Source organism: Telopea speciosissima, chromosome 7, assembly GCF_018873765.1.
Source record: "Telopea speciosissima isolate NSW1024214 ecotype Mountain lineage chromosome 7, Tspe_v1, whole genome shotgun sequence".
NCBI classification, from domain to species: domain Eukaryota; kingdom Viridiplantae; phylum Streptophyta; class Magnoliopsida; order Proteales; family Proteaceae; genus Telopea; species Telopea speciosissima.
The window spans coordinates 66,141,406-66,168,907 of NC_057922.1; the positions used below are offsets into that span (position 1 = coordinate 66,141,406).

The 27,502-nt window shown below is 40.7% G+C and overlaps 1 protein-coding gene and 1 long non-coding RNA gene across 4 annotated transcripts; one reads left to right on the top strand and one right to left on the bottom strand.

Moving 5' to 3' along the window:
• Window positions 1–535: 535 nt before the first annotated feature.
• LOC122668018 (3-oxoacyl-[acyl-carrier-protein] synthase II, chloroplastic-like) lies at window positions 536–27,022 on the top strand. 3 transcript variants are annotated; one of them, XM_043864537.1, is made up of 14 exons: window positions 536–1,296; window positions 1,863–2,065; window positions 2,144–2,347; window positions 3,655–3,765; window positions 3,869–3,964; window positions 4,376–4,421; window positions 4,522–4,601; window positions 5,336–5,404; window positions 5,524–5,608; window positions 6,943–7,097; window positions 7,185–7,265; window positions 25,012–25,071; window positions 25,745–25,891; window positions 26,673–27,022. In XM_043864537.1, the coding sequence occupies exons 1-13, from the start codon at window positions 909–911 to the stop codon at window positions 25,859–25,861; spliced, it is 1,695 nt and encodes a 564-aa protein (XP_043720472.1). In that variant the 5' UTR covers window positions 536–908; the 3' UTR covers window positions 25,862–25,891; window positions 26,673–27,022. The 3 variants fall into 3 exon arrangements, with proteins under 3 accessions (XP_043720472.1, XP_043720473.1, XP_043720475.1); XM_043864538.1 differs by having other exon boundaries at window positions 25,745–25,876; window positions 26,675–27,022; XM_043864540.1 differs by lacking the exon at window positions 26,673–27,022 and adding an exon at window positions 26,220–26,438 and having other exon boundaries at window positions 25,745–25,876.
• LOC122668019 lies at window positions 26,022–26,354 on the bottom strand. The gene is made up of 2 exons (XR_006333890.1): window positions 26,213–26,354; window positions 26,022–26,140 (listed from the first exon to the last, which is right to left on the bottom strand). It is a non-coding gene; the product is annotated as an uncharacterized LOC122668019 (long non-coding RNA).
• Window positions 27,023–27,502: the final 480 nt, after the last annotated feature.

The window sequence follows — 27,502 nt, forward strand, 5'->3', positions numbered from 1 at the left end:
AGAATTGGGAATCAGATCGGTGAATCGGCCAATTCGGATTAAAATGGCCGATTTGGATTAAAATCAATCCCGATTCGTGCCAATCCGATACAACCAATTCACGGCAAGATTTCCTTAAACCAGCGAGTTTTTCAGATCAAATGACCGATTTTAGGGTTCTTTGTACCAATTCTGATTCGATCTGGGTCGGATTACGTCCCGATTCCTGGTTTTAAAACTGACTGCACAGGATAGAATATTATAGATTAATTGTTTTCTAGTGTTTTTTTTTTTTTTTTTTTTTGGTCCTCTCTCTCCTCATTCCACAGTCAAGAAGATTATGTTGGTATTCAATTCACTTATTATGATCTGATTCTGATATTTTTGTTGTTTGAGGGCCGCCCTCAAGCTCAAGGTATATATTCCCGAATTTACAATTGAATATAAATGGTTTTTTTTTTTTTTTTGGGGGGGGGGGATCTTTAATGGTGTATTGCAGTATAATATCACTTTTTTTTTTTGGGTCTTTACCTTATTGTGTATTTTGTATTTTTCCCCGTCTGTATTTTTGCTGACTTTTTAGAGTTTGAGAGCACTTGGCGTCATTGTGCCAGGACGACTCAGATTCGCAAATACCAGTCGTCCTGCACTGTTTAAGATCGATGAGAGCTATGATTTGAATGATTTCTTTCTATCGTGGGTTTCCATCGGATTCAAGGTTACGATTACCAACCTACTTGTCTACGATAACCAGGAAATAGCGCATCTTTTCTTATCAATGGAGGTGGCCTCCTTTCTCTTGGTCTAGATTGCATTCTTCCGAAGCTGTGACTTTTGTGTCCATTCTTCAATCTCTTTCTCTCTCTGACCTGGTGCTAGTTTCCTGCACTGTTTATTCTGTGTGTCTGGGTTCTTCTCTCTGTCCTTTAATGGCGTCTTCCTCTGTTGCTTCTCCTCTCTGCACATGGCTCGTCGCTGCTTGCATGTCTGTTTCCTGCGACAAAGAGCATTCGTTCAAGCCTTCTGCCTTTCAGTCCCCGGAGAGATTGGGTAGGAGGGCTCGTAGAAAAAGACTTGCATCGAAATGCAGTGCTGGTGGCCACAATTTCCAAGGGGGTTCGATTTCGGCCTTTTGTGGATCGAGTTTACAAGGCCTCATGAGTTCTTATTTGGCGTTCGAGCCGTGTGAGGAGTATTACAGCTCCAAGGGATTGTCTTCTTTGGGCTTCTTTGGTGACAATGGGTTTTCGCTGTTTGGGTCGAGGGATGGATTGATGACTCGAAGGCAGAGACGGATGAATCGTGCTGCCCCCTCAGGTGATCAGTTTTAAATTCTTTTTTACGTTCATTATGTTATAGTTCTGTTAATATCTTATGCGTTTCAGTTTATACACTTTAAGAATTACTTCCCCTTTTTCTGTTGTTTCATTTTATGTGCATTTGGTATTAGTTTGCATAAGTAAGCTTTCAGTAGTTTCTCTCTTCTTTCTGCTCACGTTTGTCTACGTTGTGCTTTGTTTTTAATCCTTTTCCCTGCAACGTAGGACATCCGTGTGTTTATTTAGCTTTGTCTATGAACTACTACTACTACTGTGCTAGTCAATTCAGTAGCGTTTGTTGCATCTTTTACCCTTACCAAGATGGTTCATTTATGCAAATGATTAGTAATTATTAACTCTTTACCTATACCCTGACCGAAATCAAGCCTTTCTGCTCATTTTGTTAGTTTGATGGCATGCTGATACAGAGATCCCTTAATATAGCTGCAGAAATGGAAGGTTAAGATTAATAAATAAGTTGTCATGCATCCAATATGTTCTCTCAGTTCATTTTCTTTTGCCCATCTTTGGTTAGGGTTTGTGGTTAATTTCTTCTGGTTGCAGGGAAGACCATGGCTGTAGCTGTACAACCTGCAAAGGAAGTCATAAGGAAAAAGCCTCTCACAACGCAAAGAAGGGTTGTTGTGACGGGAATGGGTGTGGTGACTCCAATTGGTCATGATCCTGATATATTCTATAATAACCTACTTGAGGGTGTTAGTGGTATAAGTGAGATCGAGGCATTTGACTGTGCCCAGTTTCCTACGGTAAATCTTCTCACTGATCTCTTCCACAGCAATAAGCCTAGCCTAGCCTTGGATTTTGACACATTTTGATTTTCCTAGAGAATTGCTGGAGAAATCAAATCTTTCACATCAGATGGATGGGTTGCACCTAAACTGTCTAAAAGGGCAGACAAGTTTATGATTTACATGCTAACTGCTGGCAAGAAAGCTTTGGCGGATGGAGGGATTACTGAAGAAGTCATGCATGAGTTAAGAAAAGATAAATGTGGGGTTTTAATTGGCTCCGCAATGGGTGGTATGAAGGTAATTTTTAAATCATCAGTATTATCAATTGGGTTTACAACCCCTGAAAAGGGCTTGTAATCTGGTGCAAGACCTGCTATTGTAGGGTCCTGTGAGGGGTGGATTGGTGGTGATTCTTAACCCTTTGGCATTTTCTTGGGGACAATTTCTTAGATCTCCTAGTTAAGAACAAATATTACAAGATAAGTAGGTTTCAAATTTGTTTTACATCCACTACTTTCCATTTTGAAAAGATTTGCTCAATCCCCAAAGTTGGTTAGTATTCATGCCACACAAGAATAAAATTAAAGCAAACTTCCAAAATTGCCCCAAAAATCTGTTTTAAACCACGATGGGGAAAATAAGAGGGAAGGGGAGCGCAACTTTCTCTACCTGTTTTTTTATTTATTTATTGTTTCTCTAACTCTTGTTTTTTGTTTTGTTTTGTTTTGTTTTTTTTGACGGAGTTTCCTTCCATCCACGGTGAATGATATCCCATTCACTGCGGGGCGGGAGAGGGCAGGAATAGGTATCGAGAGGGTATTTTGGAACAAACTAAAACCCTAGGAAGGGTTTGTAAACCCTAGGATGGTGGGTGAACCATCCTCCTTTTTTTTTTTTTAACACGTTTCTATTGTTTTCTATTCCAACAATTAAGGTGATGCTATAGCTTTGTTTTCATTTTTTTTGGATATTTTTGGAGCAATTTTGGAAGTTTGCTTTTATTTTATTCTTGCTTGGCATGAGTACTAACCAACTTTGGGGATTAAATAAATCTTTTTAAAATAGAAAGTAGTGGATGTAAACAAATTTGAAACCTAATTATCTTGTAATTTTCATTCTTATCTAGTGGATCTAAGTAATTTTCCCTTTTTTTTATCTTTGCGTCAAATGCCCACCCTTTGAAGTGAATAATGCTAACCATTTAGAGTTTTTACTTTTAATGACGGATAATGCCCTTGAACAAGTCTCGTAGAAACTTGGGGCTGCTTTCCACTTTTTGATGCTTATATAGAGGAGTAAACCAACATCAAGCCTCTTTTGTTATCTAGACATTTGACAGTAGTTGTATCTATAGCCGGTGCTTCATTTTGGTACTTTGTTTTAATGCCCTGACTTACTGAGTGACATAAAGAAGCTTCCCTAGGAGGTCTTGTAGGACGAAATGAAATTTTAGAGCTTCCTACAGGCATGCCATGTTAAATGCCGATGAAGGAAGCATGAAGTTGGTTTTTCCTTTTGAAGTTCTGTACCATTAAACTCTACATTAGTTGACATGTTTTATTCCACAAATCACTTCTCCCTCTAATTGGTAGTACTTTGACCAGGTGTTTAATGATGGATTAGAAGCTTTGAGGGTTTCATATAAGAAAATGAATCCCTTTTGTGTCCCTTTTGCTACAACAAACATGGGTTCTGCAATGCTTGCGATGGATATAGTAAGCTTAACTTTATATTTGCTGGAAATTAAGTTGCACCTTTGATGGATTTGTAGATTTGAATTTATCCTCTGCGGCTATTTATTTAGTCATTTGAGTGCAGGGATGGATGGGCCCAAACTATTCAATTTCAACTGCCTGTGCAACGAGCAACTTTTGTATACTGAATGCGGCTAAGCATATTATTAGAGGTGAAGCTGTAAGTGCCTCACTTTGGTTTGCCTTGTCATTGAAAAGGATTCTCTCTCTCTCTCTCTCTCTCTCTCTCTTCTGTAGTTCATTTACTATTCTTTTTATTTATTCTTCATTTTTTTTCTGCCAATAAAAAAAATCTAATAATGAAATCAGGTGAGGGGAATGCTTTCTTCTGCTTGTGCATAATATGACAACAGTGTGGATTCCAGTTGTACAGTGGCCCCAAACCAATTCAGGGGTTCCCATTCCAGTGCAGGGATGGGCCCACTGTACAACAGGAATCCACACCATCATCATAATTTGCACATGTTTTGCTAGCTTTTCCCATCAATTAAGATTAGTTTCACCATTGTTACTCCCTTTTTCTGTGTGTGTGTTTTGGGGGGGGGGGTGTTAATTTGTTGAATGCTTGCAGGATATGATGCTTTGTGGTGGCTCTGAAGCAGCAGTCATACCTATTGGTATCAACTTTCTTCCTTTCTCATTCTAGAAATGTCTGGAGTTGTCAACCTCATAAAGTATGTCATTGTTGTTTTCTATTTTGATTGGCTGCTACTGCAGGTTTGGGAGGTTTTGTGGCATGCAGAGCACTTTCTAAGAGGAACAGTGATCCTACTAAAGCTTCACGCCCTTGGGATATTGTAAGATAACTCATTTTGTTTTAAAACTTTACAAGACTTCAGCTCACAAGTTTTGGAATATCTGGGCCAAAATATGAACAATTGACTTTGAAAAATAATAATTTCTTTAATTGGAAATATATTCTAGTTCATTAAATATAAATGTAACGGTTGGGTTATAATGATTGATATCATGAGAATTTTGGTAATTTAAGGCCTAGATCGTGTATAAGAACAATAACTTAGATCCAAAAGCATTAGACTAGAAACCTACATAAATTTAAATTGGGAAAATGATGGGCATGCTACCCACAATACACGCCCTCTCACAATCACTAATACTCTCTTCCCTCTCTCTCTCCTTAATAACTATGTGGGCTCCCTGTATGATGAACTGACACCCACCGAAATGCTCTTTCTCTCCCCCTATTGGCTTGGCATGTAAGATGCCAATTTATCCTGCCCGTGTGTCAATCGCTCTCCCATTTAGATTAATGTTGTAACAAATTAGAAATTTTGGGGAAAATAATAACAGAAATACTTTGCCAAAGGCTCTGCATTGTTGGAATCCATCATGTTTCTGAAATAGGTGATGCACTCTTTGACTCTTTGTAGACCCATGGATCAAGGGAAATATTTACTACCAACCTAATTTGGATATCGAGTTCATCGTTTTGAGGTTTACTTCTGGTGCTTTATTTCAGTTACTTGGATAGTATCATTTTTGAGGCGAAATGTAATGTGTTCATTGCCAGAATCGTGATGGATTTGTTATGGGAGAAGGTGCCGGGGTTCTGCTTTTAGAAGAACTTGAGCATGCTAAGGTACAGTCTAACCAATTCATTTTTGTAGTCATGTGCACAACAAAAGTCCTATGAGGGTTTGTTACATGTGGCTATGAGTATTTCTATTTTAAATACTATCGTTTTTCTTTATTCTATAGGAAAGGGGTGCAAATATTTATGCAGAGTTTCTTGGTGGAAGCTTTACCTGTGATGCCTATCACATGACTGAGCCTCATCCTGAAGGTATGTAATCAAATCCTATAGCTATGGCACTACGGTTGCTAAATATTTGTTGTGTGGACAGTGCTATGTGACACTGGTTGACCCTCTTATTAGGATTTTATTTTATATATTTTTTCTCTCTTTGCAATTTACAAAATTCTTATAGTTATTTAGCAAGGGACTGTGTCTTGGATTTATGGGCAGGAGGAAGAAGTTGAGAAAGATATAAAAACAGGGGAAAAAGGAGAGGGATCTCATTGGGTTTCTCTCCTTTGACATACCTTTTGTTGATAATATTAAGGTTCACAATTAGGCCCTAGTTGCACAATTGGACTTGTTAGCCTAATGCAAACAACACGCCAATAATATCCTTGTTACTCGTTACATACAAATTCCCAGGTTGCTCAAAATACGATGCCAATGAGAACTACTGATCCTTATTAATTTCCATAAATTGATAACTGGTTCTCCCATATTTTGTTCAAATCAACCCTCCTGAACTTCTTATTAAGTGGCAGTGAACTCCACTTCATTGGGAGTAATGCTAATGTGTTTTCACAATACAGATAACATGGGCATGAAAGGACTATGGAGAAAAGTAACTCCTGAAGAATTTGTAGCTTCAATAACCCACATATGGCATGAATCATAGATCTGAAATTGTTTTTTGGGATGAGTATTAGATCTGAAATTTGCTTCTTCACTTGACCTTGTAACTGTAGAATGGTTTTTTCTTCTCTAAGGCAGCATCTTATGAATTGATGATGTCAGTAAGCCTTTTTTTTTTTTTTTTAATATATATATATCAATATATGTTGCATGCCTTCTCTAATATGAGGAAGTTCTGATGCCGAGTTGTATTACAAGAGCTTGTTGTGTCAAGACGTTTCACAAAGGTGAGGAAGAAAAAGAGGAGAAAAACAAAGAAGTGGGAAAAAAGGGAGAGACCTTATGGGGTTGTCTCATCACTTACTTTTTATCAATAAATATTGGGGTTACCCCTAAAAGTAAAATATGGGACTCAGAAGTCCAATACAAAAAACCTTTATTATAATATTACCGATTATGTTCTCGACGTTATTACCCTCCCTAGACTCTGCAGTGTTGGGAGCCTCATGCACTGGGTACGCCCTTATTATGTTTTCAACAGTGTCTAGATCTATTTGTTTGATACATTCTTTTATCTGCTTCATTTGGTTGGTAGTTAATGCAATGATATCTCACCATATGAAGTCAACTACTAGGATATGTGTGTATCTTGGGTTTGCTGGGAATGCACCTTTGAGATGTGTATTTATGCTAGGGACTGCAGATGGATGCACATTCACTATCAGTTTTGTCATTTGAAAAAACAGGGACTGGAATTGTTCTTTGCATGGAGAAAGCCTTGGCTCAATCTGGGCTAGCCAGAGAAGACGTCAATTACATTAATGCACATGCTACATCTACACCTGCTGGTGACCTGAAAGAGTACCAAGCTCTCATTCGTTGTTTTGGCCGAAATCCTGAGGTAATATGAATGCAATAATTTATATATCTAATGACGTTCGCTTTTATGACCATATCCCATGCTTGATGAGATTTCTAATTTCTGCAGCTGAGAGTGAACTCTACAAAATCGATGACTGGTCACCTATTAGGAGCAGCTGGTGCTGTAGAAGCTGTTGCAACAGTGCAGGTAACCAGTTTCTAGCTTTCTTATTTAAATAAATTTGGTGAAAGCATCTTATATTTTTCAGATATATCAATGAGGTGGAATTTCATGCCTCTGTTTTATGAGGAAGGTTTAGATGATCTATGTTTAACTGTTGTTGCGTCTGGCCTTGGGAATAGTTACCAGTAACTCTTTATGTTCGTGATTTAAGCGGATAGCCTGCTTACATAAAGAATGTTTATTATCTTTGTTTGGACAAGTAAGTGATTTGATCCGTTTTTGATGGTTTTGTAGAATAATTTATTATGTTTTGTATATTGTCACCAAGGCTGGGAATGTTGGTTTCTCTTGGTCATCAGGTGTTGCACAAAAATTCTAGCAGTTCTTGCATCACTGCTTATCTCTATGAAAATGAATTTATCTTCCTTAGTTTAGTTAGAGTCCTATTTTGAGTTTGTTTTCTTTATTATTTTACTTTCTTAGTCAATTTAGGTTACTTTATTAGTTAAGGATAGGGTTAGGTCTTTCCTTTTTAGTGTATAAGTTTATTTTTGAGTATTCTATATAAGTTGTAAGGGAGGCTAGCATTGAACACGAATTTGATTAATGAAATATTGGCTTTAGCCTTTGTTAAAATCCTGAAATAGGTTGGGTGAGATGCCCATTCCCTTCCCCATCCCCTTCCATCGGTTATTGAATCTAAACCCTAATTTTGTTCAAATCGAGTTCAAGAGTGCTACAAGCTGCTGGGATTTCTTTCAACTGATTGTTACATTGATTTCTTGAAGATTATTAGATCAAGATTATTGCCGCTTCAACAGGTTACAAATTTGTGGTTTTTTTATTTGTTACTTCAACCAAGGAAATTGTTCCCCCATTTGAGTTTCCATTGTTCTCTTGTTTCCCTTATTCTACTTTCCATTGTTGTCTTGGTTCCCTCATATGATTTTTGTTTCCATTGCTCTCTTTCTTGTTCTTTGGAGATTTTCTTTTTGATCTTGCCTGGGATTAGACCTATTCTGGTCTAGTCTTACATTACTAGAACCGTACTGGACCACTATTTCTTTCACAACAAGAGAATAACGTCTCCGGACTGCCAACCGATATAGACTTTTCGGAGCCCTGGTTGACAAGAATACCCCTCTTAAACCTAAACATCAAAACTCAACTTTTCTGTCATACCTTCTCTCTATGCAAATTGATCAACCTTGGATGCCTAGAAAACCCGCCTAACCCTTTCCTTACAAGGTTCTTTGTAGACCAGATATTCATCCAAAGTCTAAGGCATTAGGTTCGGAGACACTCATAAGAAGGTTATGACTGTGGACACTTACCAGCTGAGTAAGATGGGATGGTTCCTCTCTCCCTACACTAGTCTCATGTGTTAGACATGGAGAATCTGACGACGACATGTTTTCTGATTGCTCCTTCGCAACAAGAGTTCGGTTCCACTTCTCAGTGTTTACGATGGATTGGATGTTCCCTCAAAGATGTATATGAGCTGATGTGGTCTAGACATTACTGCCCCTTTCAGGGCAACGGGGGATTTGTATGGAAGATGTTGGCAGACCCGTTATTCAGAAATGTGGTAGTGGTTTATTATTTAGAAGATGTTGTCATTGATGCATTCCTATTCAGTAGAGGAGGGAGGTGATGTTCTATGGTAAGTCCTGGCCCATCAGTTGTAGGAGGAGTAATAAGGTTTGAAACAATGAAGAGAATATCTTGGTGGAGGCCAATTCAACTTAGGTAATAGCTTGGATGACTTCTAGGCAGGCGGGTGCTTGGAGATTTGCACATGTGATCAGAAAAACCATTTTTTTTGTCTTCATGAGTCAATGCTTCCCCCCTAATGACTTGGCTGACCTTTTTAGGGATGCGTTTTCCTTGTATCAGTTTTTATTTTTTCTTCATCTGTTTTGACCCTTGTCCTTCTTAGTTTTGTTGTATTATATGCTTCTGATGAAGTTGTTTATCAGAAAAATGGATGCCTTTATTGGTGCTACCAAAAGCTCATGCATCAACAGCCAACTCTGAAGGTGTTATTTTTAACTGGTAAAATTTCACAAAAGCGGGGTCAGACTGGAAACTAGAAAGGTAGATGGTACTGGAAAAACCCAGTTTTAGTGGCTGGTCTCTTTCTTTTTTGCTCGTCTTTCTTTTCATTTGTGTTGTGGGGGTGGTGCTAATTATGCCCCAATCCCAAAGGAACTAGGTTCCCTTGAGCAACCAGCTAATTGAGTTTGATGGAAGTCTCTAATGGGCAGACTGTGATCTAAAGTCAGTGAGATGTTTGAGAAGATGGAATCATCTATATAATTGCGCATGGCAGCATTTACTGGAAAGCCTTTAAATATGTCCTTACCCTGGGTGCCTGGTGCACTGCACTTGTCATGACCAACCAGATAATCCCCTGTACAAAACTGCCATCTGTTAGAATATTTTTGTCCCCGACACTTTAAGAATGCAAGGTATTCTTAAGAATACTTTCAGTTGAGTGTCTGTATTAAAGATAAAGTGAGGACAGTCCGGTAGTTACTTAACCCCATTGAATTCGTAGGAGTCTGTTTACTATTAGAAATTGGGGATTATTAATTATCCTCTATGAAGTGGAGTCAGATCTACGATATCTGTATTAGATATGAACATGGGGGAGTCCTAATTGTACACATTATTTGAATGAATTCAAGGGGAATATCTGTTCGTGTACTTTTGAAGCAAGAGGGTGGGGGAGAGGGCCCAAGGATGGAATGAAAGCAAAAGGGTCTTTGAACATTTATGGTTTAATAATCAACTACCATTTCGTGAGTTGTAACTTCGTGAGAATTCGTAACTATTCTTGAATCTTTTTTATGGTACTGGGTCATTCTAGAAGGCATTTTGGATATGTTCTGATGCTTGTTATGTCGTTTTTAATCAAAAGGGTAAGCTTCTGTGCAGGAGGGTGGTTCTCCCATGGGTGATAATTTGATATGGGAGGGCAACAGTTGAGTTTATTACAGAATATCTTTTGCATAATACATTAGGTGCTACATAGAATTTATAGCTTCATTCAGTTACAGTAACTTCAGATATTCTCGGGGATCTTCTGAACACTTTTACGAGGAACTGACCTCTAGGGGTCAAGTCTATCTTCTCCACCTCTGAATTTGCTCCTCCCTCACCTGGTTAGGAAACGTGGAACCCTTATTATTGTAAAATAGGGTGCAGGGGTAGTTCAGTCATTATGGTCATTATATTGTAACCCTAATGTAACCCTACTTTCTCTTCATTCTATTATAAATAAAGGGGCTAGTGTTACTCTAGACACAAGTCACAATTTCCCAAATCCCAACATGGTATCAGAGCTGAGATCCACCTTTGGATCCCCCCAATGACCTAGCCATTTCTCTCTCTCTCTCTCTCGTGCCGCCGTCTTCATCTCTCTTTCTCTGTTTCTCTTCTCTGCCCAGTGCCGCTGACAGCCACCACCACCTCTTGCCTCCACCTTGAGTCGCCACCACCTCCTGCCTCCACCTAGCGCCGCCACCACTTTCCGCCTCCACCTTCCACCTTCCACCTTCCACCTTCCACCTTCCACCTCTCTCTCTCTCCAGTTCCTTCCTTGGAACTGTGAGTTTGTTTCGCCCTTGGTGGTGATTTCTTTGCTCCCACCAAGGGTCCCTTTCTTGTCCTTTCTTGTTTATTTTCTCTATATTCTAGAATCGATCTGATGTTCTCATTCCAGAACTGATTTTTTGGTTGTTCATGCTACACTTTCTATTGTAGCATGCTTTGGTGATATTTTTCTGGCATTGTTTGTGTGTTTTTTTGAGATCAGCAGCTATATCAGATGGTTCGACTGTATCCACTGCTTCGGATGGGGGAAACAAACGTAATGATTTCCCTACGATTCTTTCTTTCTCCGTTAAACTTGATGGGAGTAACTATTTGATGTGGTCGAAGTCTTGCTTCCTTTCAATCGACTCCCGTGGCTATTCCAAATATCTCATGGGTGAGTTGGTGAAGCCTACGACTGCTGATTCATCTCAATGGAATGGGAGTTCTGACAACTCCCTTGTGATGGCCTTTTTGCTCAACTCCATGCTCCCCAATATTGCTAAGGGGTATCTTTTACTTGATACTGCTGCTTAGATCTGGAAAGCTGCCAAAGAAACATATTCTCAGGTGGGGAATGCCGCCTAGGTGTATGAATTGCGACAGAAAATCAGCGGCATCAAGCAGAGGGAGATGCCACTCTCCCAATATTATTCTGAATTATGAGGTATGTGGCACAAGATTTTTATGAAGACTATCACCCTCTTTGTTCCGGGGATGTATCTGCCTTCCAGAAACGGGAAGACAAGCTCTGTGTATTTGAGTTTCTTGCTGGCCTGAACATTGAGTTTGATCATATTAGGGCCCATGTCCTAAGTTGTGATCCCTTTCCTACTCTAGCTCAGGCGTATTCTCTAGTTCAGTCTGAGGAGAGCCATCGTATTGCCATGTTACTGCCGACTACCCAAGAGAGGTCTGCTTTATATTCTGGTTCTCAATCCCGTGGTGGGGGGGGGTTCTTCTACTCATTCCAGAGATTGCAACCAGCCTGTGAAGGAGCATTTAAAATGCGAGTATTGTGGTAAGAAACATCATACTAAAGATTATTGTTGGAAATTTCATAGGTGCCCCGAGAGTGGTGGACGTGGCCATGGTCGTGGTGGTACTATTGGTGGTCGTGGCTGTGGTAATGGTAGGTAATCCACCCATTGGACACGATATTGAGACTACTACTGAGAGTTCTACGGGTTCTACAGAGTCCCCTTTTTCCCAGGAGCAGCTCTCTATTTTGTGACACATGATGACATAGCTTTCTACTCCGTTTGCTGCCCTTGCTGCCTCTGTGCCAGTTCACTCTGAGTCCCATTTTGCAAATTCAGGTATTTATTTCAGTAATCCTAGTGCTTCGATGGTCTCTGTCCCTTGGATAATTGATTCGGGAGCAACGGATCATATGATCGGGTCCCTAAGTTCTTTTTCTTAGTATTCTCTTTCGTTAGGTAAGGAAAAATTTCATATAGCCGATGGCTCCTTTTCTTCTATTTCTGGGAAGGGAGTCGTTCAGGCCTCTGGTTTGTCTTTACCTTCATTGCTCCTTCTTTTCCTACTAAGCTCCTTTCCATTAGTCGTATTACTCAAACACTAAACTGCAAAGTCACCTTTTTCCCTTCTCATTGTTTTTTTTAGGACATGGTAACGGGGGTAACGGTTGGCAGTGGTAAGGTGTGTGATGGTCTCTACTTCCTTGACAGTGCTTACTCACCTACTCAGTTTCATCACACAGATTCTTCTACTGCCGCTTTGACAGAGCTACGTTTATGGCACCAGCGCTTAGGACATCCTCCGTGGGACACTTTATCTACTGTTTTTCCTACATTATTTTCTAAATGTATCCCGAATCAGTTTTTTTGTGATGCTTGCGTTATGCGAAGCAAACTAGAACCACTTATCCCAGTTCGGGTAATAAAAATTTAGTTCCCTTTTCATTAATTCATTCTGATGTATGGGGCCCCGCCCATTGTCTCTGTATCTGGCTATCGATGGTTTGTCTCGTTTATTGATTGTCATACTCAACTCACTTGAATCTACCTGCTGCGTCAAAAGAGTGAGGTTTTTGATTGTTTTAAACACTTTCATCAATTGGTGAAGATTCAGTTTAATGCGCAGATTCAGATCCTTCGTACTGATAATGGCACAGAGTATAAGGAGGGGTTCCTTTCAATCCTACCTTCCAGACATGGATATTATGTTAGAAGTCATGTAATAGGGGTAGTTTAGGAACTAGTCTCATTACTAGTTGCCTTATTATGTAATTCTGTTTTTCTTCTTTATTTCTCTTGTACCTCCCTAGGGAGGTGGATGTAATTCTCTCCTTATTATGTTTGAATTAATATAGGTGTATGGAGAAGTCCCTCCAACACAATCGATTACAACCAAAACTATTCCCTTCTTCTCTTCTCTCTTCTCTTGCCTTCTTCTTCCTCTAAGTTCTTCCTCCTCTTCTACTTACTTCCTTAACCTAAAATCTAACTTGGTATCAGAGCTACTTGGGGTTTGAGAGTCGAATCCAGCTTCTTGTTTCCATTTTTTCCTTCTCTTTGAAATCCTAGGGCACAAAGGGTTTCAAGGAGAAGCTTCCTATGTAAAGAATCTGTGAGAGCACTATGAAATAGGTTCAGAATAACCTCTTTTAGTTATTACTACTGCTGTTTGAGCTTTGATGCAGCTCATTTGATGATTTGAAGTTCTGCTAGCCTGTGCTAGAGTTACCGCCAGCCTTCCATTGCAGTCCCTATATCTCCTTCTCCTGGCATGGGTTTGAGGATTGGAATGGCTCACTAGAGTGTTGTTTAAGGGCCTTGTGCTTCCTCTTGCTGCTTGAAGAGTCAATCTGAGCATAACTCTTTTTCGTGGTGTTCCTTTTCTGCACAGGTAAACCCGATAATATTGTCCTTGCATTTAGGGTACATTGGACCCCTTGTTTGGTTGAGAGAGGATTATGAATATCTGTATTTGCAATCTTGAAGCTTGTGTAAGCTATTTTACTCCGTAGAGAGTGTTAGGGTGAAGCTTTCTTCCTTGCTGGAATTTTTGTTTTGTATTGGGAACCTCTATTTGGGTTGAGTTTATACTCCCCACTTGCTGTTTTTTATCTGGTTTATGGTCAAGTACCATTTCCCTTACATGATGGTTGGTACAGAGTCTTCTGAGCTTGGTTCGGCTGATTCACAGCCCCCCTCAACAGCTCCTCAGTTGGTTTATGAGAGTACTCACCAACAGATTTCCTTTGTGAAGCTTGATGGTACTAATTACTTGGATTGGTCACATTCTATGAGAATTTCCCTTAGGAGTAGGGGAAAACTTGGATATATCACAGGTACTATCGAGGCTCCAAAGGCTGGTTCACCCACTTTTGATAAATGGGAGACTGAAAATTCCACAGTTATGACATGGTTGATCTTCTCCATGAAGCCTAAGATTGGGAGAAGGTTTATAAGGAAAGAAACTGCCAAAGTTATCTGGGATAGTGTCTCTGTAGCCTTTGACAGAGTAAGTGACACTGCCAAAATCTATCAGCTCCATAAAAAATTCACTCATTGAAGCAAGGTGACAGAACTATTTTTGAGTACTACAGTGCGTTTCTTAGTCTTGTGGAGGAGTATGACCACTACAGGGACCTTCATTTGACCAACCCAGAGGATGAAACTAAGGTGTATCGGACTCTTGAAAAGGAGCGTGTCTTCTCTTTACTTTGTGGTCTGAATCCTAACTATGAGCCAGTTAGATTCCTCCAGCTGTTAGGCCTGTCTCCCCTTCCTTCTCTTAGTGAGGTCTGCAGTCACCTACAGAGTGAGGAGACTCGGTGGCTTACTATGGCACCACCACCAGCATCATCGAGTTGGTAGAGGCCAAGGTCCTAACCGTGAAGAAGCCAGTACTGTGGAGACAGTTGGTGCCAATGGAGTTGGGAGAGACAGATTTAAATGTGATCATTGTGGACGAACTGGACACACCAAGGATAGGTGTTGGTCTCTCCATGGTCGTCCTCCTGGTACACGTGATCGTGGTGGCTGTAGAGGGGGAGCTCGAGCTCATTCCGTGATGACTGAGGCTGATGCTCCACAGGATGACTCTACCTTTATGGATGCAGTGGTTCGCAGGGTTGTGTCACACTTGAGCACATCTTCTACATCTAGTGTGACTGGCTCCTCATCATCCTCAGCTTTACAGTTTTCCACCTCAGCTTCTTCTGCCGGCCAGTCTTGGGTCATTGACTCTGGTGCCACAGACCACATGACTGGTACGTCTCATTATTATGATTCCTATACCATTTGCTCTGGTAAGGATAAGGTTAAGGTAGCTGATGGCTCCCTTTCCTCCATTTCTGGTAAGGGTAATATCCTTGTGACATCATCTATTTCCCTCACTTCTGTCCTTCATGTCCCTAACCTTAGACTGAACCTTTTATCTGTGAGTCATCTGACTAAATATCTCAACTGTTGTGTCACATTTGTTCCTTCTCATTGTCTTTTTCAGGATTTGGTAACGAGGAGGATTATTGGTAGTGGACGTGAGGAGTAAGGCCTCTATCTTTTTGACCCTTTTTTGCCCATAACCCAATCCTATGTGTTTGGCCGTAATGATAGTAGTTCTGTGGATTTGGTTATGTTATGGCATCATCGTCTTGGCCATCCATCTTTTGTTGTAATGAGGAAACAATTGCCTCACTTATTTTCTTCTATTGCCTCTTCTCATGTTTTTCAATGTGAACCATGTATGTTTGCCAAACATTATCGGTCTTTATATCCTTGTCATGGTAATAGAACTGCTGCTCCTTTTCATATTGTGCATACTGATGTTTGGGGTCCTTCCCCTACTACTTCTTTATTTGGCTATCGTTACTTTGTGTCATTTGTTGATGATTTTTCATGTGCCATATGGACTATTCTTCTGAAGCATAAGAGTGATGTTTGTGATGCCTTTCAGAATTTTTATCAAATGATTCTTACTCAATTTGAGACTCGAATCAAAATTGTTCGATCTGATAAAAGGGGAGAGTACATGTTTGGTGGCCTTCAAACCTTCTTTACTACTCATGGCATTATCCATCAGCTAGCGTATGTTGACACGTCCCAACAAAATGGGGTTGCTGAGAGGAAAAATCGCCATTTACTGGAGGTCACCCGTAGTCTCTTGTTTGGCATGCATGTCCCAAAGACCTTCTGGTTTGCGGCTCTTCTCACTGCCTCCTTTCTAATCAATCGTATGCCTACCATGCTTCTTAATTTCAAATCTCCCTTGGACATCTTATCTCCTAAGGTCTCTGCTTTTTCTCTTCCTCCTAGAGTCTTTGGCTGTGTTTGTTATGTGCATGTTAACAAATCTGCTCGCACTAAACTTGACCCCAAAGCTCTCAAGTGTCTCTTCCTTGGGTACTCTTCTACTACCAAGGGTTACAAGTGTTATCACCCCTCTTCCCACCGCTGTCTCATTTCCAAGGATGTTACCTTTCCTGAGTCTGTCCCTTTCTTTGTCCCTTCTCAGCATCCTCTTCAGGGGGAGAATTGTGGGAGTGAACAGGCTACTGATGATTTCTTCCTTTCTCCACTATCTACATCTCCTTTTATGCTTGACATTGGAAAACACAGGATTGTAGATGTGGCTGAGATTGATGATCAATCAGGGGGGAATACAGAATTGGTTGTTGAAAGTGGTTCTGGTAAGGAGAAGGATTACCACATTACATACAAAAAAGGTGAAGGCTTGCATAATACAGGAAAGAAGACCTACCAACAGTCCTCCTCAGATCCAGATCCAGATCCACATCCTGAGATTCATTCTTCTCAATCAGGTGACACTCCTTCTCCTCCATCTGATTTGGACCTTCCTATTGCTGTTAGGAAAGGGAAAAGAACTTGTACTAATCCTATATCCTAGTTGGTTTCCTATGATGCACTTTCTCCTACAGGTCTTGCCTTTATTACTGCTCTCTCTACTGCTTCTATTCCCAAGAATGACATTGATGCTATGTCTGACCCAAAGTGGAGACAAGCTATGTCTGAGGAGATGATGGCACTTGAGAAGAATGGCACTTGACAACTTGTGGACCTTCCCAAGGGACGTGTCCTAGTTGGATGCAGATGGGTCTACACAATCAAGTATAAATCTGATGGCAGTATTAAGAGATACAAAGCAAGGTTGGTGGCCAAGGGGTACAGTCAAGTCTATGGAATTGACTACTAAGAGACATTTGCCCCTGTGGCCAAGCATAACTCAATAAGAGTTCTTTTATCTTTGGCTACCAATAAAGATTGGCCTTTATATCAGTTGGATGTAAAGAATGCCTTCCTTTATGGCGACTTAGAAGAGGAAGTGTACATATAAACCCCTCCAGGCTTCAAGATGCCTTCAGCTGAAGGGAAAGTGTGCCTCCTCCTTAAGAAGGTTCTATATGGTCTCAAACAGTCACCAAAGGCATGGTTTGAGCGCTTCTGACAGGCTATTCTGAAGAATGGATATTCCCAGAGCCAAGTTGATCACACTCTCCTTACCAAGCGGAGTAATGGTACCATCACAGCTCTCATTGTCTATGTTGATGATATCGTGGTCACAGGAGATGATACTGCTGAGATAGGTAATTTGAAGAGCTACTTGGCATAGCAATTTGAGATCAAAGATCTGGGTCCCTTGAAGTACTTCTTAGGAATTGAAGTATCAAGGACCAAGAAAGGAATCAACATATGTCAGAGGAGGTTTATTCTTGATTTGTTGACAGAGACAGGGATGTTAGGCTGCAAACCAGCAAGTTCTCCTATTGAGCAGACTCACAAACTAGGAGAGGACTATGGTCCTTCTCTTGTTGATGCGGGGAAGTATCAAAGGCTAGTGGGGAAGCTTATCTATCTCTCTATGACTCAGCCAGATATCTCTTATGCAATGGGAGTGGTCAGCCAATTCATGCATGCTCCCAAGAGTGGCCATTTGGATGCTGTGTATCGCATTCTAAGGTATTTGAAGTCCTCTCCAGGGAAAGGACTGTTGTATGCAAGATACAATCACTTGAGAGTGGAAGGTTTCACAGATGCCGATTGGGCTGGTTCCATTACAGACAGGAGATCTACCTCCGGCTATTGTACCTTTGTGGGAGGTAATTTAGTCACATGGAGGAGTAAGAAACAACATGTTATGGCCAGATCTAGTGTCGAGGCAGAATTTAGAGCTATGACATATGGGGTGTGTGAACTCATCTGGCTAAAAAGACTTGTTTAAGAACTGGGATTTGACACTGAAGGACCTATGAGGCTGTACTGTGACAACAAGGCTGCCATCAATATTGCTCACAACCCTGTTCAGCATGACCGGACTAAGCACATTGAGGTTGATAGGCATTTCATCAGGGAGAAGATTGACTATGGCTTTATTTGTACTCCTTTTGTGAAGACTGGTGATCAGTTGGCAGATATCTTCACCAAGGCTCTTGGCTCTCCTCAGTTTAGTACTCTTCTAAGCAAGCTGGGAATGCATAATATATATTCTCTAGCTTGAGGGGGAGTGTTAGAAGTCATGTAATGGGGGTAGTTTAGGAACTAGTCTCATTACTAGTTGCCTTATTATGTAATTCTGTTTTTCTTCTTTATTTCTCTTGTACCTCCCTAGGGAGGTGCATGTAATTCTCTCCTTATTTGTTTGAATTAATATAGGTGTATGGAGAAGTCCCTCAAACACAATCGATTACAACCAAAACTATTCCCTTCCCTTCTCTCTTCTCTTGCCTTCTTCTTCTTCCTCTAACTTCTTCCTCCTCTTTTACTTACTTCCTTAACCTAAAATCTAACTTATTATCCATCAGACCACCTGTGTTGACACCCCGATGCAAAATGGTGTTACTGAGCGAAAGAATCGCCACCTATTGGAAGTGGCCCGTTCCCTTATGTTCGAAATGCATGTCCCGACTCAAATGGGAAGATGTGCTGTTGATTGTTCCTCTTGAGGTTGGTCTAGTAAATCTAGAGGCTCCCCGAGAGGCCCTTGGTTGAGATGGGACGACAGATAGTGTGCTTGAGCAGCTTGAGCCTGAGCCTGAGCGTCCTATTCAAGGGTTGCCCAGATTATTACGAGTTTTTTTCAAGGAAAAATACCACTCAAGCCAATACCACCACCATTGCGCCACTCGAATTGCCCTCTGATCCAACGTCCACATCTTCGTTTGGTAATCTCTCTCCTCCTAGTGGTAATGATGAGTCCCTTGATTTACCTATTGCTGTCCGTAAGGGAACTAGGACCTGCACACAACATCTCATTTCCCATGTAATGTCATATGATTCCCTCTCTCTTCATATCAAACTTTTGTCTCCTCCTTATCCTCTGCTTCTATTCCTTCAAATTGGTAGGAGGCTTTTGCAGATTCTAGATGGAAGGATGCTATGCTTGAAGATATGAGAGCTCTTGGGAAAAATGATACATGGGATCCGGTACCACTTCCTCCCACTAAGAAGCCTGTAGGATGCAAGTGGGTGTTTACTGTTATACAACATGCAGATGGGACTACAGATCGATAGAATGCCAGATTGGTTACTAAAGGCTTTACTTAGACGTATGGCATTGACTACCAGGAGACATTTGCCCCTGTCGCCAAGGTGAACCCCATCCGCGTTATTATTTCATGTACGATGAATTTTGGATGGGAGCTGCAACAACTTGATGTCAAGAATGCCTTTCTTCATGGTGAGCTGCAGGAAGAAGTGTATATGGATATCCCTCCTGGTTTTTCTTGTCAGAAGACTCAAGAGAAGGTGTGCAAGTTAAAGAAGGCGTTTTATGTGTTGAACCAATCTCCACGTGCTTGGTTTGGCCGGTTTCATAAAGCTATAGTGTCAGTGGGATACAAGTAGAGTAATGTTGATCACACCTTATTTTTTAAACAGGTTAGTGATCATCTCACTATCTTAATTGTGTATATTGACGATATAGTTGTTACGGGGAATGATCCTACTAAGATAGCTACTTTGAAGGCCTACTTAGGCAGGGAATTTGAAATCAAAGACCTAGGGAAGTTGCGGTATTTTCTTGGCATTGCAGTGGCCCGGTTTGCTAGGGGTATATTTCTCTCTCAACGAAAATACTCTAGATCTTCTTTCAGAGACAGGTATGCTTGATTGCAATCCTACAGATACTCCTCTTGAGGCTAATTCCCATTTAAAAGCTAAGGATGGTGAGCCGGTTGATAAAGGAAGATACTAGCGGCTGGTCGGACATCTTATTTATCTGTCTTACACTATGCCGGACATAGCCTACACTGTGAGTTTGGTGAGTCAATACATGCACGACCCTTGCGTCCCTCATATGGAGGCAGTGTTTCGGATTCTTCTATACCTGAAGTCGGCTCCAGGAAAGGGTATCCTTTTTTCGCCCCATAATGGCATGCGTGTAGAGGCCTTTACTGCTGCAAATTTGGCTGGTTCACCAAATGATAGGAGGTCCACGTCTGGATATTGCACTCTTGTTGGTGACAATCTTGTTACTTGGCGTGGTAAGAAGCAGGCTGTGGTAGCTTGGTCCAGTGTAGAGGCTGAATTTTGTGTTATGGCACATGATGTTTGTGAGTTGTTATGGCTTTAGGGTCTTCTCCATGACTTGGGCTTGCCTATCTGTGTTCCTATGATGTTATACTGTGACAACAAGTCTATGATCAACATTGCACACAATCCGGTTCTTCATGATTGCACCAAACATGTTGAAATTGATCGCCACTTCATCAAGGAAAAGCTGGAGCAAGGCCTTATTTGCATTCCTTTTGTGAAGTCCAGTGAGAAGTTAGCGGATGTCCTCACCAAAGGACTTAGCAGCTAGATGTTTCATCTGATTTTGTGCAAGTTGAGCATGTGTGATATCTATGCTCCAACTTGAGGGGGAGTATTGTAAAATAGGGTGGGTGCAGGGGTAGTTTAGTCATTATGGTATTATATTGTAACCCTACTTTCTCTTCATTCTATTCTAAGTGAAGGGGCTAGTGTCAGTCTAGACACAAGTCACAATTTCCCAAATCCCAACACTTATGTATGGGTTTTTTTTCTAGTGCTGTATATGCTTTCTCAATCCCTACAGTGATCATAAAACTACATATACCAAGAGTCTGGCCCCAGTCAATGGCCTTTTACAATGCAGCTCCAAGCTCAATGGTCATGGAGTCGTTCACCTGGGTTAGCAATCATTCTGCCTCTGCTCTGAATATCTAATTCAGGTGGAGCTAGAGGTTAGCAATGCTCTACCTGATTTCTCTCATCCTAGTCTGATGCAGGAGTGCTTCCGAGAATCGGCCTGAATCCGTCTGGGAATCCAGACGAAGATGAACCGGGTCCAATTTGGGTTCTGGTTCAATAGGATATTTAAGATAGGTGTAATTTGAAATTAATTTTTATTAGTATAGTTCCTGTCGTTAGGAGATTGAGTTAGTTCCCTAGTTTGATAATGTTTCTACTTCTGTTTTAGATTACATATAGGGTTTCTTCTCTTTTATTTATTTATATGTATGTAACATGATCGATTAGAAGTACAATGAGAATAAATTGAATTTGATTTGTGTCTCTGTGGCAGTGTGTGCGATCCCCCCCCCCCCCCCACCCTCTTCTTCTTCCTCAGTTCTGTCCAGCGGTCCCCTAGCCTTCCAAGACTGGTATCAATCTCCCTCTTCCCCCTCTTTCTTCCTAATCATTTGGGTATGAGCTCTCCTATTTTAGGCATCTCAAACGTCAGTTCCTTGTCCATAATTTATTTTCCATCGTAAGATTTAAACCATAAATTAGATCTGGTTCTGAAAATACCGCCCAACCCTATTCGATCCTATTTTATAAAGGTACTACTTACCTGTTGGAGTGGTTCTTGGCCGCTTCTAAGAGACTTACAGGTTATAAATCCAGCCTCAAAGTTTCACTTGATTTGGAGATTTAGCAGAGGAGTTCTGTCGATTTCTTCAGTCTGGTTCTTCCGCCTCCTTGCTTTGGCTGGAGGTTGAAGACAAACTTCCTTCTTCAATCCACGATAGACCCCATGATGTAGATCGATGGGTGTTTGAGAGAAATCAGCAAGAACCTATCCAGGTTCATCTCCCCCCCCTCCGCAATTGAACCAACATACTTGGGAGATTTTCTTCCAATTTGGTGGGCCCCATAGCCACCTCGCGTCAAGATATATTAGGATGCCAGGCTGCTGTTTGCGTAGTAGAGATAATTCTGGAGAGTTGCAGCCTTGTTTGGAGATCATTTTAAGAGAATATTTTTTCAGATTTCGAGTGGGCCCCATGGCCAATACATGGAGGAGGATATGGACGAGAATTGACAGCTTTATTAGTCGTAGATTTTAGGGAGTTTTTAAGCTATCGCGTGGAGGACTTGTTAGGATAGATATTTGTTTGTATTTAGGTTTAGGGGAAATGTTCTCTGCACTGGGGGCGCAGGATGCGCCCAGACACATGGGGGGTGGGCGAAAACTACCCCGCCCCCATATCTACCACAGATCGTGAGACAAAATAATGGCTTTACCCTTCATCAATAAAAACATAGCAAGCTTTCCATTGGGCAATCGAACTCGAAACTTGAACACAAAGTAATCCATGGCCGGAAGAAAGTACTCAAATCAAAGAGTTGATGGCAATCCTATAAATAAAGTGAAACCTAAAACAAAAAATGGCAGAATTGTAATTTTGGGAAACACATCAGAGGAGAATCACGCATAAAGGAGGGGGTAAACTTGGGAACTAAGGAAAATTTAGGATAAAGTGGAAATAAGGGGCATCAGAGGGGTAACTTGGGGAAAAAGATAAATTAAAGAAAATAAAGAGAAAAATGACAATTTAGAATATGGGTAGACAGAGGCGCAATTCTGGAAAAAGGAATTTAAGCCTTAAAACAAGTAAGACATTAGAAGGGAGGGGTAATGTTGGAAAATTGGTGAGTAATAAGAGAACTTATTGTAGGGGGTAGAAGACGTTATGGACTTGCATAACTCGCTTTCTACCGCTGGAGAACCAGAGAGGAGATGGTGGGAGAAGAGCTGCGAGCTGCAACCGAGGAGCTCGAATCAACCCAGCAGTGGAACTTTGATGACCAGTGATGCACGCTGGAGATGAAGTTTGAACCACAGCTGCTGAAATCAGGTACGATTTCTGTCTTTTGGTTCTCAGTTCTCTCGCTCTCTCTTCTATTCTCTTCTTCTTTGTTTTTTTTTTCCCGTTTCTAGCGGAACAAAAAAAAAAAGATGGTGGGTTGGGGTTTTGGTTAGGGAATCGAAAGAGATGGGATTGGGGGTTTGTCGATGGGAATCGCAGGGGTGGGGCGGGTCGCTGGACAAGTGAGTCTTTTTTTTTGGTTTTCTTTTGACCTTTGTTTCCACAGAGACTACTCTTCTTTTTTTTTGTCGGTCATGGAGGGGGAAACGAAGGGAGGGGTTGTGGAGGGGAGGGGTTGTGGAGGGCCGGTTAGGAGAAGGGGAAATTGGGGAGAAAATCAGAGTTACAGGGGGGAAGAGAGAAGAAATAGCATAATAAGAAGGGGGGGGGGGGAGGGGAGGAAAGAGGGCACACGCACATAGTCCTCAGGCTACTCAAACCATAAACTCAATTCATTCTTCAAATCTATTTCCAACGATGGGGAATTACATCATATATAAAGAGAAATTAAAGACTCCTAAAAATAAAGACTAGCTTTCTAACTAGGAAACTAATTCAAATAAGGAAACAAAGAACAATTGGGAAACCAAATATCCTACGTAGCTAACTTCTAAAATAAGCAGAATAAAATAAACTAAAAGACATTATTTCCCCAAATAACATAAATTTGCTAAAATCCTACTAAATTCCAAAAACTCAATTTGGACCCGGTTCATCTCCATCTGGATACCCAACTGGGTTTGGGTCGGTCCAACATAGTGTATCTACATCAAAACTACTGTTGCTAGATCTAGTGCTGAGGCTGAGTATCGGGCAATGACATATACTACAGCTGAGTTAATGTGGATAAAGTCTTTGTTTCAGGAGTTGGGGTTTCCTATCACTCAACCTATGAAGATGTTTTGTGATAATCAAGCTGCTATTTATATTGCAAACATAGTTATCAAGGCGGGAAGGCGACCATGGCGTTTTAGAGGGTCAAAATTCAAGGCGACACCGCCATGGCAGCAAGGCGCCTGCCATGGCGACGCCTTGATAACTATGATTGCAAGCAATCAAGTGTTAGTCTAGTCCTAGTCCTAGTTTGGTTTCCTATTGTAATTGTGCTTCTCATTTAAGATTCCTAGTAGGATTAGGAATCCCTTCTTTGTAGTCTGATTCTAGATAAATAAGGCCTGTGGGGGGACTGCAAGTTCGATCTATTGTCTCTAGACAGTCCTCTTTTCTCTCCTTCGTCTCCTCTCTTCTCCATCATTCTCAGTTCTGGTGTTTTAGGGTTCTAAGAAGTTACACATCAGTTACGTAAAGTTTCATTCCTTTGCTTTTTCTTGTTTCTTTTCTTTGAACTTTTAATTAATTACGGTAATGCCATCTTTTATTACTTCCATTTATTAACTGCTGCATTGATATAGAAATTACATAGTTGCCATTACTCTTGCAAATTGAGCCTTTACTATCTTGGGTGGGCCCATAAGCGAATCCAAGAAGGATTGTTGACCCGCGTTCCACATCATAGTCTTAATTGTGGGCTTCTGTTTAGTGCCACCTGATTAATTCAGGGCTGTTTTCTTAGGGCAACTTGTTGGGCTGGTATTTCTTTTCTGTTGTCTAGATGTGCTTTTCTGGGCTCTTCATCCATTGATTTTCTCTTTGTGTTTTTTCCTGATAAATTATGTTATTCAACAAAATTAAAACAAAAGATAAAATTAACTTCTTCCAGAGACTAATATTTCTCTCTGAGGCTTGTGAGGCTCAAGAAAACTCACTCTTACTCACTCTTAGTTATGGAACTTGGTTGCAATTAGGCCAAGCCAAGGCCATTTTAAAGCCTGTTATGTCACTGCTACATTCATGTTCTATTGGGATTGTTGCATAGACTTATCCAAGGGAATCCTATTAATTGAACTGTCTTGCTGTGGGTAGTGCTGATGCCATAGTTGATGTTAAATGAATGCAATATGCTCCTTTGTCTGTTTCCTTTCTTTCTTTTAGCAGCTTTTATCTCTCTTCATTGTCGTATGAAAACTGAATGTGATCTTATCATTTATCTCTCTGGTCATAATTTTCAAGGCAATAAGGACGGGGTGGGTCCATCCAAATATCAATCTCGAAAACCCTGATGAAGGCGTGGTATGGTTCTTTATCCTGGTTTCTTTTCATATTCATTAAACACTGTTCACCCCCCCCCCCCTCCCCCCAAAATGGCTTTATGGTTTTGTAGCTATACTTTTTCCGTACTTATATGAGCCGTACATTTAACTCATCAATGAAATCCTTAATACTGTTATTATTACTTGGTACTTAATACTCAATACTCAACCCAACTAAGCCTTGTTCCAAACTAATGGTTTCAGTTACATGAATCCTAGTCCGCCATTCAACTCTTGTAGTTAATGATACATGAAATCAGAGGTCTCAGTGCTGCACCTTTCATTTCTTGTCTCGTTGATTTTACCCCAGACAACTGAGAATCAGCTTTAGAGGGGGTGTAACATCTAAGTGCAACTGATCATTTGATTGTAGCTGCTAGATTGGTTGACTATTTGGTACAATCAACTTTCCTCATCCCCCGACAGGTTTACTGTTCCTCATGGGACCATTGATAGCCCATGGTAAAAGTCATTGTTGTCCCAACCAAAGTTAATTTTTAGGCTGTGGACAATTAAAAGGGGATTTATTTTCTGTTTGGTCGAGATTTATGTATTAAGTGCTGCATTGGCAACACATTGTAAACCATGCTCAACATTCCATTGCGGGGTTATATCACATGTATTTGTCTGACATTGAAAAAACTTCAAATTAGGATATGAATGTGCTGGTGGGCCCCAAGAAGGAACGGCTGGACATAAAGGGGGCACTATCTAATTCATTTGGCTTCGGAGGTCACAATTCCTCCATCATATTTGCTCCCTACAAGTAACTTTGGGAGGTGTAGGTATGTTTCCCCAGCGTTGGCTTAATGTTGATTTTTTTTAAAAATTTTTTTTTTTTTTTTTTTGAGGAAAAAACCGAGCTGAATTTTAGGTGTTGTACTTGGAGGCGTGGAGAGTTTATGAGGTTATCTTCCCTATGGTTGCTTGATAATTCTTTGCATGACAATGGTAGAGGCTACTTACTGGTAACATTTGCTTTGAATTCCTAAGAACTAGCAAGGAAAGAAAATTTGTACAAAAACTCTCAAGCTGCATGTGAAATGTATCTTAAACAAATAACACCTGATTTATTGTCATGTGGGATGTAATTGAAAATAAAAAAGGTTCTTTGTGGAAACGTTATAGTTTTCTGCCTTGGTTTGGTGGTTATGATCATTTGATCTGGACCAACAAATTGATACTCCATTCTTTGGATTGTCTGGTACCCTGAGAATTGTCTCGGCAGACAGTCAAATTGATTGGATTCTGTGACACAGCCAGAAAAATGCAATTTGTTGGATGGTTGCTGATCATTTAATCAACAGTACTATTGGAAGATGTGAATGAGATGGTTTACTGATTGGATGGGTTCTATGAGCTATCTGAGATGCTGCACCTGTTTCTTGTGAGGTTAATAATTATTTCATAGGCAGATATGAAGCCACTTCTATGTTCTAAATGGTAGAATCTGCATCTTTCTAATGTACGCAGTAGTTAATTAATTGCGTGAACCTTTATCTTTAAAGATGTGTGAGGATCAGCTTTCTACTGTTCAGTGGTCTTATGGATGACTGATAAGTTTATGGTGTATTGGACCAGAGTGGCTGGTGACTCCATTTGTTGCAACTGCCGCTGGTACTGGTTTTGTGCAAACATCGAATCTGCGGTGATGGTTGCTGGTAGTCTGTCTTAGCTGAACTTGGGAGTATGGGATGGGAACTTTCCATTCCTCTTCCGGCAATCTTTACAAAAGTTGAATAATAGCGTTTCTTGGAAACTTTTATTTTTTTTTGGAGAGAGAGAAAAGGGGGAATGGTTTGTAAATGTTGAGTTTGGCTCTGAAATCTGAGACATTACCAATTTGGACATTGATCTATACAGTCAATGATTACAATGGCCAACTCTGCAGTCCAATCTGAAGGAAAGATATAAATGAGCCTTTGGGAATTCTATCTATTTCTGTTTTTACCTACTCATGCCTAAATCGGCAGAACACTGAAAAGATTAAGAGGTGGGATATCCTGGATGGTAAATTGAGGTCTTCTTGGATGAGACCCAAATTTTGTGGAGAGGTGGATCTTAAGGTCTTCCTCATATCATGGACCATGGGTTTGAAACTGCTGTCTATGCTGTGCCTTAGCCAACTCTTTGATCAAGGCTAACTAAACATTATTCAAGCCATTCTAGCATTTAATCAACCACGCCTTTATAAGAATCGAAAGGACATGACTTGAGCACAAGCCACATGATAAGTTTACTCACAGCTTGACCATGCCAATACTGTCACTTCATTGCATCACTACAATGATGATACTACTACTACTACTACAACCACTACAACAACAACAACAACACCACCACCACCACCACCACTACTACGACTACTACTACGCATACGCAGCATTATAATTATGGATAGGAAATTCTCC